The sequence below is a fragment of the Talpa occidentalis genome, unplaced genomic scaffold (assembly GCF_014898055.3).
Source record: "Talpa occidentalis isolate TD23 unplaced genomic scaffold, MPIMG_talOcc4v2.1 talOcc4.8, whole genome shotgun sequence".
Taxonomy (NCBI): Eukaryota; Metazoa; Chordata; class Mammalia; order Eulipotyphla; family Talpidae; genus Talpa; species Talpa occidentalis.
In genome coordinates, this window is record NW_023605194.1 from 83,267,056 (window position 1) to 83,281,006 (window position 13,951).

General features: G+C 34.1%; 1 protein-coding gene across 2 annotated transcripts in view; it reads right to left on the reverse strand.

Annotated features, from left to right (window-relative positions):
• Positions 1–13,951, reverse strand: part of CDC73 (cell division cycle 73) — a 97,974-nt gene that overhangs the window by 14,742 nt on the left and 69,281 nt on the right. For both annotated transcript variants that reach the window (XM_037497316.2, XM_037497317.2), the window contains exons 11-13: positions 9,233–9,290; positions 1,744–1,779; positions 1,458–1,545 (exon numbers count right to left, since the gene is read on the reverse strand). In XM_037497316.2, the coding sequence (XP_037353213.1) occupies positions 1,458–1,545; positions 1,744–1,779; positions 9,233–9,290 (182 nt within the window). The remainder of the gene's footprint in view (positions 1–1,457; positions 1,546–1,743; positions 1,780–9,232; positions 9,291–13,951) is intronic.

Genomic DNA, 13,951 nt, shown 5'->3' on the forward strand with positions numbered 1-13,951 from the left:
GCCACAATCCTGAGTTCCTAGAAAGTTACAATGTACTTATCTGCATAGCACTTGCTTTTTAGTTATTGTTCTAAAAGTGTATGCTGAATTGAACAAACTCAGTATATACAGCAATCTCCCCCAAATGAAACTTGTCACTAAATCCACGTTTATCTGTCTTAGAGCTATAGCCAAACAGCATGTATTACTAAAGATAAAAACTAATTTCTAATGGGTATATTATAATGAAATAGTCTGCACTTTTAACTCCCCACAGGTACATCTCAAACAGTTAACAAGCTTGCTGTTCTACGTACTGTGGTAGTGGCAATGGGTACTTCAGTAAGGGGTGCACTAAGATAACTACACCTGAAGGGGATCCTAAACTTCCAAATACTAACACGTTGCTTCTTGTCAGTGCAACTGGGAAAAAAAACGCTGTTGTGTGAACACTGTATTTCACAGACTGTTGCTTATACTATTAAGATAGATTTGACAGATCTTACAAACTTCAGTTCCAGTAATATACTGTACCAGATATTATTAAAAACTCTACCATTATAAACAACAAGAAATACTAGATAAAATATAACAAATACACGAAATGCTTAGCTGAGCTACAACGAAAATACTCATGGAACCAAAATCACTGCTGCCAAGTGGCAGAAAATAGAACATAGGATATGCCTTTCTGCAGTTGGTTTTTACCTCCCACACCGGGGAAGGAAAAAAGGAGCTAAAACTGAAACCTTAGAAGAAATGTACAATCAACAAAAAAGATTAACTAGGAAAATTCCAGATCGGTGTTAAGGAAGCATATCCATTTTGACCTGGCTCTAGAGTCAGGCTCAAGAGTCAGGAAAGAAAAGGGGCTCTTACTTTGTCACCACAGGGCCAATTGCAATGTCACTCAGATCTGACATGAATTTCAATTTATACTCAAACTCCAAATGGAAAAAACAAAACAAAACAATTCATATTAAAAATTAATACAATACCTTTTTCTTTAGAATATTAGCTAGAAGTTTCACTAACGGATTTTCACTAAAGGGTCCAGAGATAAAAGAGTTTTGGAAATTTTAATTCAGACTATCTATGAGGTCTATAGCACAAAAACTGAAATGTTTTCTCCCATCAAAAAAATATGGATCAGGGCCTCCCTGGTGGCACAGTGGGTTGAGTGCAGTGCTGTGAAACTGTCCGCAGCCTCTGCAACTCCAGTTCAATTCCCAGGCGGTCAGGGAGATACCCACATGGCGTGGAAGACCTCTCCTGTCTTGCCTGCTGCTCCCTTCCCTCAGCAGTGTTTTCACTCCATCTGCCCATTGTGCTCTGTCTCTAGTGAATCCTCTCACCCTCCCGCGCCTCGGGCCTGTACCCCAGTTCTTGTATAAATAAATAAATCTTTAAAAAAAATATGGATCAATAACTACTAATTTTCCATAACTCCATGTCCTATGAAAAGAGCAATTACTTACTTTAGGTCTTGTAGCAGGTCCTTTGCATTGAGCATAGTTATTAAAGAGGTGGTAGCTGCAGGAATTATAATAATGGGTGTTCGAGAGCCTATAAAGACAAAATTTTTGAAGGTAGCAAACACAGTTATTATTAAAATGAACTAAATATTTTAAGACAATAGTGAGTCAAAATATTTAATAATCGGTACTACCTGAAAACTAATGAGAATGGAGATCAAGCACACACATTTGTTATAACTGCATAAGCTTTACTTTTTTAAGTTTAGAATCATATGTACAACCTCACCTTTCTTCTGGTTTGGGGGAGGCCTTGCTTGAGAAACTGTAAGAAACAGAACAAACTTTTAAGTGTTACAAAAACCATATTCTTAATTTTCAAATTTACAAAATTATTTGTATTTACATATGACCAGTTATAAAATTAAAGAATGTATTACAGTCTCAAATAATAAATTATTCCTCAGCTTCAAAAAACATTAAAATACCTTAGCACTACTCAGTACAGTGTGGTCATAAAAAAGTCAATAGACCACACATTATTAGGCACTGAGTAACAGCTATCTTCACAGATCTTAAGGAGAAGCAAGTAAATTTCTTAATTGCCACTTTAATAAACGCAAAAACAATATTACAAAAGCATATAACACTGGGGAAGTGCTGTGAGGAGGAAATGTTCAACTATTCTGGAGAAGTCCTTAGGCATTAATACCTAAAATATTTCTTACCTTTTCATTCTCCTCTAAAAATGTTTATCTTGTTCATTTATTAGAAAAAGAGACCATCATATGCAATGAATGATGTGATGGTCTGTTATACAGAATTGCCCGTAATATTTTAACTGAAAATGTATGATATAAAAACAGCTGTATTCCTATCTTTTCATTATTTGTATATACAAACAAGCTTGTAATACACAGAAATATCTGCTGGCATTACATAGTGGTATAAACGAAGTTCAAAATCAAAATTTTAAGATGAAAACTGCTATAATATTCAATTTTGTTTTTATCCATACAGTAAAAATATACTGACTGTCTTCAATGTGTAATGTGCTGTTAGAAATTTTTTATTAAAAAAATCAAAATTAAAGAGATTAGAATTTGACTTCAGCCTCAATTCTTAGAAACAGATGGCACTTCCAAAGAGAAGCACATGCCCTTTGGAATGTGTCCATTTTAAAGGAAACAGAAAGCTACATTTTAATTAATGCCTGCAACTATTTTGCATAGCTATTTCACTGTGATAAAATATTAACTAGGTCAGCAGTATGATTTTTCCGGTCACATAAATCAGTGCAAGATATACACAAGTTGACACACATACATATTTTTTACAGAAGTTTCATGTTTCTTCTCTTGCTGAGAAAAAAAACCTAAAACTTTCTCATTTTTTTTTTTAGAAATAGGACTCATGGATAACATTTGATTAGTTCGATAGTATCCCCTGGGATATAATACAATCACAGTAAATATTAAACAAATATTTTTGAGAAAGAAATGCTGGGAAGGATAGACATGGATAAACAGGAAACAGGAGTTGCTATGAGAATGACTAAAGGGGGAAAAAAGAAATATTTTAATGAAATGCCATTGATTTGGTAAGGGAACCCACAATTGACTCAGAATATTTGGGAAGGAGTAGCTAAAATCTAGGCTGGGAAGAACCACCCTAAGAAAACAAAAAACACAAAAGCCCACATATCCTAGAAAAAAACAAATTAGAGGTATAGTAAAAACTAATCCTAAGAGTATACACAGGCTTCCTGGTAAGAATCAAGGCACAGGTACTGAAAGCCTTACACATACCCATGATAAACCCTAACCTAATAAAGAAGGAGAAGCTAATACAAGGATTTTGTGTGGTGAAGAGGTTAAGGCAAGAGATGATGTCAATTCCTATCCCCATTTTGCCACTCCCTAGACTAACTGTCCTAGCAAGTAAGATCCACCTTTTAGTGTCAGTAGAAAACCTAGTTTTAAGCCAGGAAGTGACATGATTTGATAAACAACTTCTGTAAGGTAAAAACAATGGATTTAGATAAGGGCTCAAAAAGCACTAGCCTGAAGCAAAAAAACTCAGGTAGGATTATCCACAACAGTTTACAGTGTAGCTACTCAAATTACGTATGCTAAGGATGTGAGGGATTTTTGTTTTTAAACTTCCAATCCAAGGTCAACTGAACAAAATACAATAATAACAAATTGCTAGAAAAATGATCATGCACTAGATTGTTGTGAAAATAGCGTACTCTCAATTTTGGTATGTACCCTGTTGGAGACCAGAAGTAAATAGTTCATAGACTAACACTTCAATATAAACTCATCAGGAGAAATGATGATGTCTAGACTTGAGTTGTAGAAGCGGAGATAAAGAGAAAATTGAGGAGGGTATGAGGGAAAATGAGAGAAAAAGATGAACATGGGGTGCAGAAAAATGTGACAGAACTTAGTAACATTAGGTGACAAAAACAAGTAAATGTGAAGAATGAAGAATAACTCGTAAGTTTTTGGTTTAAGAAGCAGAACTGATGGCGTTCTATTTATTCATGAAGAAAACCATGTGGAATAAAACATTTTGGCAAGAATCAGGGATCAAAGGGAGCTTTAAGATGTCTTAAATAAGTTTTAAAATACCTACAGCACATCCAAATGTTAAACAGAAAGTTGATAGATGATACCAGAGGTTTAAAAAAAAAAAAAATCTAAATTGGAGATACAAATTTGGAAATCAACGGTACACAGATTTAAACACTATAACTATAGAATGAGGTCTTTCAACCAGTACCCAAGTTACAAATTGAATAACTGAATAATATAAGAATATACAGGGGTTAGCTCTCATATAAGCAATAAACATAAACGAGAGCTACAGGCCATCTCACCCACTTTAGGGGATTAATGAAGTAGAAGTAAAGAATTAATGCTAGAGAAGTAAAGTATGTGTTGCGTATGCATTAGAAAGTAGTGGAATGAACAAAGATCAGTGCAAGAGATTTAGTCTGTTTTTAAAAAGGGTAAACATTTGCTAAGCCCAGGACTATGGTTTATGTAAGGTTTTTGCTTCCTAATTCATTGGCAGTTGCGAGTTATATTCCCTACAGGAATGTTTATAAGCTGAAAATAACTGTGAACACTTTCAAACAAATTCACCCATGGACTGTCCTGGTGCTAAATTTTTCATGAAAGGATAAATTTTTTTCAAAAACTGATGAAAAATGAGTTCCTTCATTAAAGAAAAAAAAATACATAGGTGGTTTAGCCCATTTCCAAATAATTCAAACTCTAACACATAGAGTATAAATCTATAATCTTTCATCTATTAGACATTACATCTCCACGTTTTGTGCATTCATCTTTTTTTCAATTTTGAAGATTATACAGGTGAGCCTGTTATATATTACACAGTATTACTTCAAAATTGAAGAGCGCTCTCATCCAAATATACGTAACATTTCTGCAGCAGACAACAAAATTCACTGATCAAGACAAAGATGACAAATTGCTAAAACATCCATTCATGTCAGGTCTTATAACCAATGTATGCTAAAAACTTAAAATCTTTGTTTTCAGAATGACAAATAGGGACTGTCGGCCTATGGAAGGTCAGGTTGAAAGCAGGAGGAGGAAAAGGGGAAGCCTCACATGGATGGGTATCAGAATATTTTATGAAACATCCCCTCCAAGAGTGCATCTTGGAGAAAAACTGAAAAAGAATAAAATATTAGTAGTTGAAAAGATCCAAAACCCCTTTACATGATTTTTGCCAAGATCATGTAACTTAATTGGCTAAAGAACCTACTTCCCTTCATGTCATTTTATCACGCAGCACAACTGAGCAACTTGGTTTACTCAGGAATCAGGGTTTTCACCTACTCCTTTCCTCTTTTAGCCAAATTATTTTGAGAAAAAATGAAACAGTGACAATTTTATATCACACATCCCCAAACCAGGTTAGAGTTTTCAGGTGGTGATTTCCCCCCCTTTTATACCACCTGAATTTTTCACAATCTTCTTTAGACTGACTGACCAAGTATAGCTTCCCATCCCTCCCTTCCAAAGAGAAACAATACAGTATTTATGATTCAGCTGCCTCCCAACTACTTCCGTATTTGTTGGCTGCATTCTTTGAACCTAGTCTACCTAGTCCTACTTCCTTCACTTTTTTCCTCCCTTAATGAAGAGAGAGTCTCCCAGCTTCTCCTAGTTTCTGGCACAGAGTGCATGGAAGGCATTTGACAATATTTATTGATTTTAATTGTTCTTCCTTATATCCTCATGATGGCTCCTGATTTGGTCCTCTTATTGAAAATCGCTCCATGGTACTATCACCTGAATTAAAATTATATGCAATGTGCTCCAATGTTAATATGACCAATAGCACATTCCCTCCCTCTCAAAAACAGTAATGACAAAGATTTCAAACAAACCCAGTGTTATTTAAAAGTAAGTACTAATCATGTGAAAATTTAAACATATAGATCCAGGACACAATTAAATAACCTGCAAAATCATCCCAATATAAGCCACATATAATCTTAATTCTTAAAGTGGTTCAAGAAATATTTAATATGTATAATCTACGTAATTTTGGAATAAGCCTGTAAGAATAAAAAGAGACCCAAATTTGCACTACTGTTACTGACAAACATAGGAGATACTTTGTTAAATTCTTGCCTAAGCTTTTTTGATCCTTTTCTAATTCTTCATAGTTATTTTCAACATCACTGATTACGTTTTAAAAAAACAAAAGGTAGCATAGCCGACCACTGAATTTATGCTGAATATAAAAACAAACACAAAAATTAAACGCATAGCACCTGAAACACGAATGCAGTGTTGATATCAAAAAGCTTTTATAAAGCGAATTCTTTTTTTTATTTAAATATTTTATTTTATATAATTCTTCCATCTTTTTTCATCTTTGCACAATGCATGCATTTTCATTTTGGTTATATTCCCCATACAATTGCACCTCCCCCCTTATTTTGACTCTAGTCCTTCCTTTCCCCGCCCCTCACTCCCCCCACCCTCAGTGTGTCTCTGGTTTATAGTTGCTTGTTGATTTTGATTTTTACTTTGTATTGATTAGTCTTTTTCCTGGTCTCTTATTTAGGTTTTCTAAATTCCTGCTATGAGTGAGACCATCTGGTATTTTTCTTTTTCTTTCTGACTTATTTTGCTGAGCATGATCCCTTCTAGCTCCATCCATGTTGCTACAAACTGCATGTGTTTATCTTTTTATAAAGCGAATTTTTTTGCTATCAGGAACAAGGAAAAAATATTTCTAAAGTAATTTCAATACCTTTGCTTAGCAGACATTTTAAGAAAATATTTACAAAACTTCTTATGCTCAATAACAGAGACATCTGAAATTCTAAACATTAAAACTGCTTATGAGCCCATTAAAATCACTATACTATGCTTTTATAGAATTAAAAAAATCACAACTACATATAATATCACAGAGCTCAAACAAGGATTTGGTGAGGGAATGAATAGGTACATACCAAATAACTTTTTAAAATATTTCTCTAAAATCTCAAAAATATTTTCTTAAAATTTCCTTTAACTCTTCAACTATTTATTCAAGTAAATGTTCTTATGCTACCACAGAGTTTCCTATGCCCTTACAGACACAGGTGGACACAGCAGGGGTGTTATTTCCATATAAACTAAAGCTTCTACACAGCAAATGAAATTACATTAAAATGAAGAAACCCTAGCCATAGGGAGAAAATATTTGTAACATCATACATCCAAAAAGGGTCTAATATGCAAGATCTGCAAAGAACTCATACAAATCAACAACAAAAAAAAGCAAATCAAAAAATGGAAAGAACAACAGTCACTTCTCCAAAGCCAAAGAGATGGCCAATAGGCACATGAAAAAATGTTCATCAGCACTTATAAGGGAAATGCAAATCAAAACCACAATAAGACACCACTTCACATCTCTGGGAATGGCACGTATTAAAAAGACCAGAAACAAGTGCTGACAAAAATATTAAGAAAAGGAAGACACTGTTGATGGGAAAGTAGTTTGGTCCAGCCCCTATGGGAAACAGTAACGTTTTTCAAAATATTAAAAATGGATCTACCTTATGATTCAGCAATTTCGCCCTAGGTATCTACCAGAAGAATGCAAAAAAAAATTTGTAGGAATATATGCACTCCCATGTTCACTGCAGCATTACTTGCAACAGTTAAGTAATGGAAACAACTTAACTGCCCAACAACAGATGGGTGGTTAGGAAGATGTGGTGTATATACACAGTGGACTACAACTCAGCAATAAAAAAAATTTTTTTTAAAAAGCAATCTTGGGCCTCCCTGGTGGTGCAAGGGGTTAAGCACCACATTATGAGGCAATCCGCAGCCTCTGTAGCACAAGTTCAATCCCTGGCCAGCCAGGGAGCAACCCACATGGCCAGGGAGCAACCCACATGGCACAGCAGACCTCTCCTGACTTACCTGCTGCTCCCCTCAGCAGTGTATTTCAGTCAGTCTGCCTGTTCTTTTCCCCACTCTATTTCTGGTGAATTTTCTCACACCCCCATCTCTGGCCTGTACCCCAGCTCTTGTATGCATAAATAAATAAATCTTAAAAAAAAAAAAAAAAATCTTGCCATTTGCTACAACATGAATAGAACTGATGCAAATTATACTAAGCAAAATAAGTCAGAAGGGGGATGACAAACAAATACTGGATTATTTCACTCATACGTAAAGTATAAAGAAATAAAACAAAGGAAGAGACATAGCAAAACCAAAACTGATTACAGAATTGAGGTTACAGAAGGGAGAGTTGTGGTAACAATGAACTATGGTGAAGGATTATATGGATACCTTATTGGTGTGAACAGTGTGGTATGCCTCTGAAACATATAGTGTTGTAAACCAATGTTACCTAAATTTAAAAAAATACCATTTAAAAGAAAACATAAATCAAAAATGCTGTCAGTTCAGGGCCTCCCCTGGTGGCGCAGCGGTTGAGCACAGGGCTGCAAAGTTGCCCGCAGCCTCTGCAGCACTGGTTCGATCCCCAGCCACCGGGAGGGTCCCAAAGACCTCTCCTGCCACGCCCACTGCTCCCTTCAGCAGTGTATTTCATCAGTCTGCCTGTTCTGTTCCCTGCTCTGGCTCTGGTGAATTCCCTCACCCTCCCGCACTTCTGACTGTAGCCAGTGCTTGCATAAATAAAATAAATAAATCTTTAAAAAAAAAAAAAGTTTTTAAAAAAATGCTGTCAGTTCGTTAGCTGCTATTGCCTAGCATTACTTACATAAATACTGTATGCTGGTTTCTACTCAAAGTATACAATTTTCACGTCATTGTAAAGTTAAAAAAAAAGTCAAACTACAGTTAAGTCTTGGATTGTCTGTACTTTAAAACAGAAAACATTATTCAAGAGTATAGTTCTATACAGCCTATGTTATCAATGACCTCTGCATCAATTTGGTGAAAATATTACAGTATAGAGTATTACAAAGTCATTCACTGTTCAAATGTACTACATGAAAATAAATTCAAAATGCGTTTCATTTTAACTTCTTTGTTTTCTGCTAAGATATAAAGATTTATTAATTGTGCTGAATGAGGTTTAGTAGTATTTTCTACATGTGATCCCAAATTTGAGATTTGCTTAAGCAATATTGAGTGATGGAAAAAACTTTCAATTATTTAAAGTAAAATTTCAATTCCTTCAAAGCATTATACATATCAGACAATGTTCACTCTTATGATCATTTAGGAAAAAAACAAAGTTTATATTTTTACCTGGTCTTGGAACTGGTTGTGCTGCAGGAGTCTGAGTCTTACGGGCTGATGCACCCTCCTTTGAAAGAATAAATATTGATAGATAACATCAAAATTCCATTACATAATCAACACTTTCATTCAATTTACTGCACAGAAATTCCATCTCTCTCTCTCTGATTCGCTCACTCTACTGACCATGTTATGATCCAACAGTTTGGGAAAAAGAAAAAAAAAAACTTCTGATCTTCTATGCAATTACTCATGAAAAGGTAACAGAAATCTTTAGTGGAAATAAATGACCATTTGTAACTATAGGGTAGTTATTGTAATTATGTGCTATTTTCAAATATTCAATGATTTGCTTAATTGCTGACAATTTTAATATTCTCAGAAATGTCATTACCTGCTTTAAAATCAAGTCAATCTTTTTTCCTTAAATATTCTCAAATTGAGTAAATGATCATACCCTCATGTAAAAAGGATGTCATACCCTCATGTAAAAAGGATGTAAACAAAGTTATTTAGACATGATTAAAAAAACAAACATTTCATTTGAGTACCTTTAAAATTTTCAGAGAAAATAACCAACCTTACAAAGATGGGATTTGTTACAGATAAGAGTAGTTGAAACTATCTTTAAAGTTGAGTAACAAATCTCAAATTAATAACCATGGAATACATAAAGGAAATACGCTAAGTGTTGAAGTTTGTCAAGTAGATGTCTCTGAAATGTTTAAGATACTTAAAAAGTTATCTTCTGTGCAACAGTTTCAATGATATTCACACTAGATTTTTCATAAAAACCTTTTTCTTTATAGGAAGTTGTAAATGCAAATTTCAAAACAACTATTAATTCATGGAGATTTTACACTAGCTATACTCAATTGTAAGAGATCTGCCAATTATCAGGGACGTTTCATGGACCCACAATAAAAAAAAAAAAATCACAAACATATTTAAAGAAATACTGCTAAATAATGTTAATTTTCATCACATACGTTCTGAGACCTAAATGAATTTTGCCATTTGTGACAACATGGACGGAAAGGGGGGAGAAGGTTATGCCAAGGAAATTAAGTCAGAACAACAAATGCCAGATGATTTCACTTATATTTGGAATATAAAGAAAGAAAGAAAAGAAACAGACCAAAAGAAACCACTGAAATCTTTAGAATTAATCCTACTATCGAGGGACAGTAGAGTGGGAAGTAAAGTGGGGAGGGGGACCCAGATTATGGATGTCTGGTAATGAATGCAGCATGGTTACATACATCTGAAGAAATGTGAACACAGCTGTACTCCTCAATCACATACAATGCAGTAAACCAATATAATCTTAATAGATGACTCTAAAATAAAATCCAACTTAAAAAAATGGATGTGGACAGTTCTGATTAGATGTACTATAAGAGTAAAATACACACTGAATTTTGAAGGTTAAGTACAAAAAGGTTAAAGTAATTCAACAGTACTTCTTGTATTAATAACATGCTTAATAATATATTGGATATCCTTGATCAAAATTATGAAGATTAATTTCAAAAGAAATGAGATTTTTTTTCATGTTAAAAATCACCTGGAACAGTAGGCAATCCTGTTTTTTTTTTTTTTTTAACGATAAATAACTCTAAAACAAATACCAATAGAGAGAATGTATTTTATTTTCAATATAGTGGTATTCATAGCACTCAGTTAAAATGTCAAAAAAGAAAGTTTACTGGGAGACACAACAGCATCAACTAGCAAGAACTCTTAGAAGCCCATGAACACGCACATACACAGGCACCTGAGGACAGACGTTGAATATCATTTTCCAATATTTTCATTACTATGAATTTAGTTATATATTGCTGTTATTTAAAATTCAGTCACACTGGATGCTTGTTTCATGGATGTGTTAAGTTTGCAAAAATTTGTCAAGCTTACTTATAATCATTTTTCTCCGAGTAAATTTATGTGGAATTTTAAATGTTAAAAAGAAGTTATTACAGTGGAGAGCACATTAAACTTTAACTTCACCATAATGTCCTGAAATTCTCTGATTATATTATCCTCTAAGTTCATGTTAGGAGTGTATGTGTTTTTGTTATTTGTAAATCTAATACCTAGAACATAGACACAAAAACTGTTGTACACAAAAACTGTTGTACTGTATTGAGTCAAGATTTGAAAAAATCAGAAGCCAAGAGCTAGTAATTAACCAGAAATTAAAGAGAGGTGACCGATTTCTCCCATGTTCCTGCAGAGAAGAATCAACTAACCAATTGAACTTTAACCATATTACTTACTTATAAATTCTTGTATGTAAATACTGATATGATATGTAGTCTAAGTACACACAGAGGAAAAATAAAGGAAATGAGACAGTAAACAGAACAATGAACTTATACATATGCAGACATCTTCCTGTCTAAATCTGACCACAAGGTTGGCTGGCTCCACACCCATGTCCTATTCTTTTGAACAGAATAGACTAAGCTCAAAATCACTGGAATACAGTACTACTTGAATACTGAGAATGATCCCAACCCAAACTGATCTAGCTGACCAGTGAAATAAGATACCTGAATAAAGAATGTGCCTTTTATAACACAGGCTATCAAAAGGTAATGAGCACATGTAAGTACCATTTAAAAAATATTTTCCACAAATTATAACCAATTAAGTATTTTAGTCTACTTTTGTATAAACTCAAAACAACATCTCTCTAAATACCAATAATGGTTCTTTTCTGCTTGCCAAGTAAACAATCTTTGCTTGATAACCCTCTCTCACTTGAAACCATTCCTTTATGCCAGTAAGTCCTAGCCCCAGTGGTCAATGGGAAAGGTGCATGTTCTAGGCTAGCATTTATTTTATAAATTAGAGCTAGAGGGCCTCCCTGGTGGCACAAGGGTTTGGGACGCAATCTATGAAGCTATTCGCAGTCACTGCAGCACAAGTTCGATTCCCGGCCACAGAGCTACCCACACGGCACAGCAGACCTCTCCTGACTCGCCCACTGCTCCCCTCAATAGTGCATTTCAGTCAATCTGCCTGTTCAACCCCCTCTGTCTCTAATGAATCCTTTCACCATGACCCCTGATCTCTGGCCTGTACCCCAGTCTTGTATGCATAAATAAATGGTTAAAAATAAATAAATAAATTAGAACTAGCTATTTAGGTCTCTAGCTGCTAGAAAACAAGAAGTAAATCTAAAAGTACAGATAAGCATGTCTTCTGACTTACAGAGAAAAGCCATTTGCAGAGCAGAATGAAGATAACACACAAGAAAAGCAGTGGAAGATAACACCCTTCATAATATCTACTACATCTACATCTACTACATCTTGCAATGGCCTGCAAAGTCTATTGCACTCCTAATGCTTCTAGATTATGTTATTAGACTCTTCCATCTCATTCTATGTACCTAACATGCTTTTCTCATCTTAGTTTAGCAGTTTGTATTAGTTGCAACAGAGATTTACCTAATTTCAGCTTGTTGAATTTAATAAAAAAACTGAGTTATTACTAGTCACAAGAGTGTAACTTTGCTTAATTCTTCAAAAATGTATATGTATACACACACGCACACACACATACACACACACATACAGAGTTATGCAGGTATGGCAAAACATACAACTCCGAGTGCCTTGAAAGAAAACTGGGAAAATCTTTGCTAATTATATTTCATTAGTTCATGGTCATTGCTAGGACTCCCTAGTCAATGCTAAGAGAAAAAAAGCACATTCTAGTTTGATATGCATTATTTTGGGGGGAAAAAAGTTGCAGAAAGCACTGCATAAAAGACCTCAAAAATGATATAACCAATCCCACTATCCTTTAAAGAGACGGGATAAAGCATTTTTTTCAAAGGCTGACAATGGTATATCAGGCATATATTAAACAGGGATAATAACTTCCACAATTATATGGAATAGACTGACAGTTTCATATATTTAATGATGTTTGGTTTGCAGTAAAAAATACTACCCAGTTAGGAAAATAACAGTATCAGCACAACAACTAAAAGAGCTGACAAGTTGTGCTAACTGGAGAGGAAAACCTGCTTTATCTTGAAAAATCATGAAGCATTACAATTTCACCAAGACTTGAGGCATTTTGGAAAAGAAATAAGTGAATTAAAATGAAAGGCATTAAATAGTGATAGAACCATATTTGTAAAACATAGGACATTGTGTTTATAATCCTTAACCTATTTTATTTTACAAAAGGGAGTCGTCTAAAATCTTTTGTTACAAAGATAAAAATAATGGTATTTAGGACTTAAGCAACTAGGAAATAATACCATAACATATACTATCCTAAGGAAAAAAATTGGTAGCAAGTGTCAGTATGAAAAAGAATATTCTATAATTAAGTTCCAAAATGCTGCTTATATGAAACTTAAGTACTGAAAATTCTAATGAGGAAAATCTACAGACCATAAATGCAGACTCTCATTAAAATCTACCTTTCTGGCTACTGTATTAATGACAGCAAAGTCACATGTTTTAAAAATCAAATAATAATTTCTGATTTATTGAACCTTTGCATGCTTTTGCCTTTACAAAAAATAACTTATTCCTATGAAATTTCATCTAATTCTTTAGCACATCCAAGCATTCAGGTTTTTTTTTTAAGTTCTGAATTTTTCAGCAGATTGAGCAACTTTTTTTATTTTTTTTTCTTTAAGATTTTATTTATTTATTTATACAAGCACTGGGTACAGTCAGAAGCAAGGGAGGGTGACAG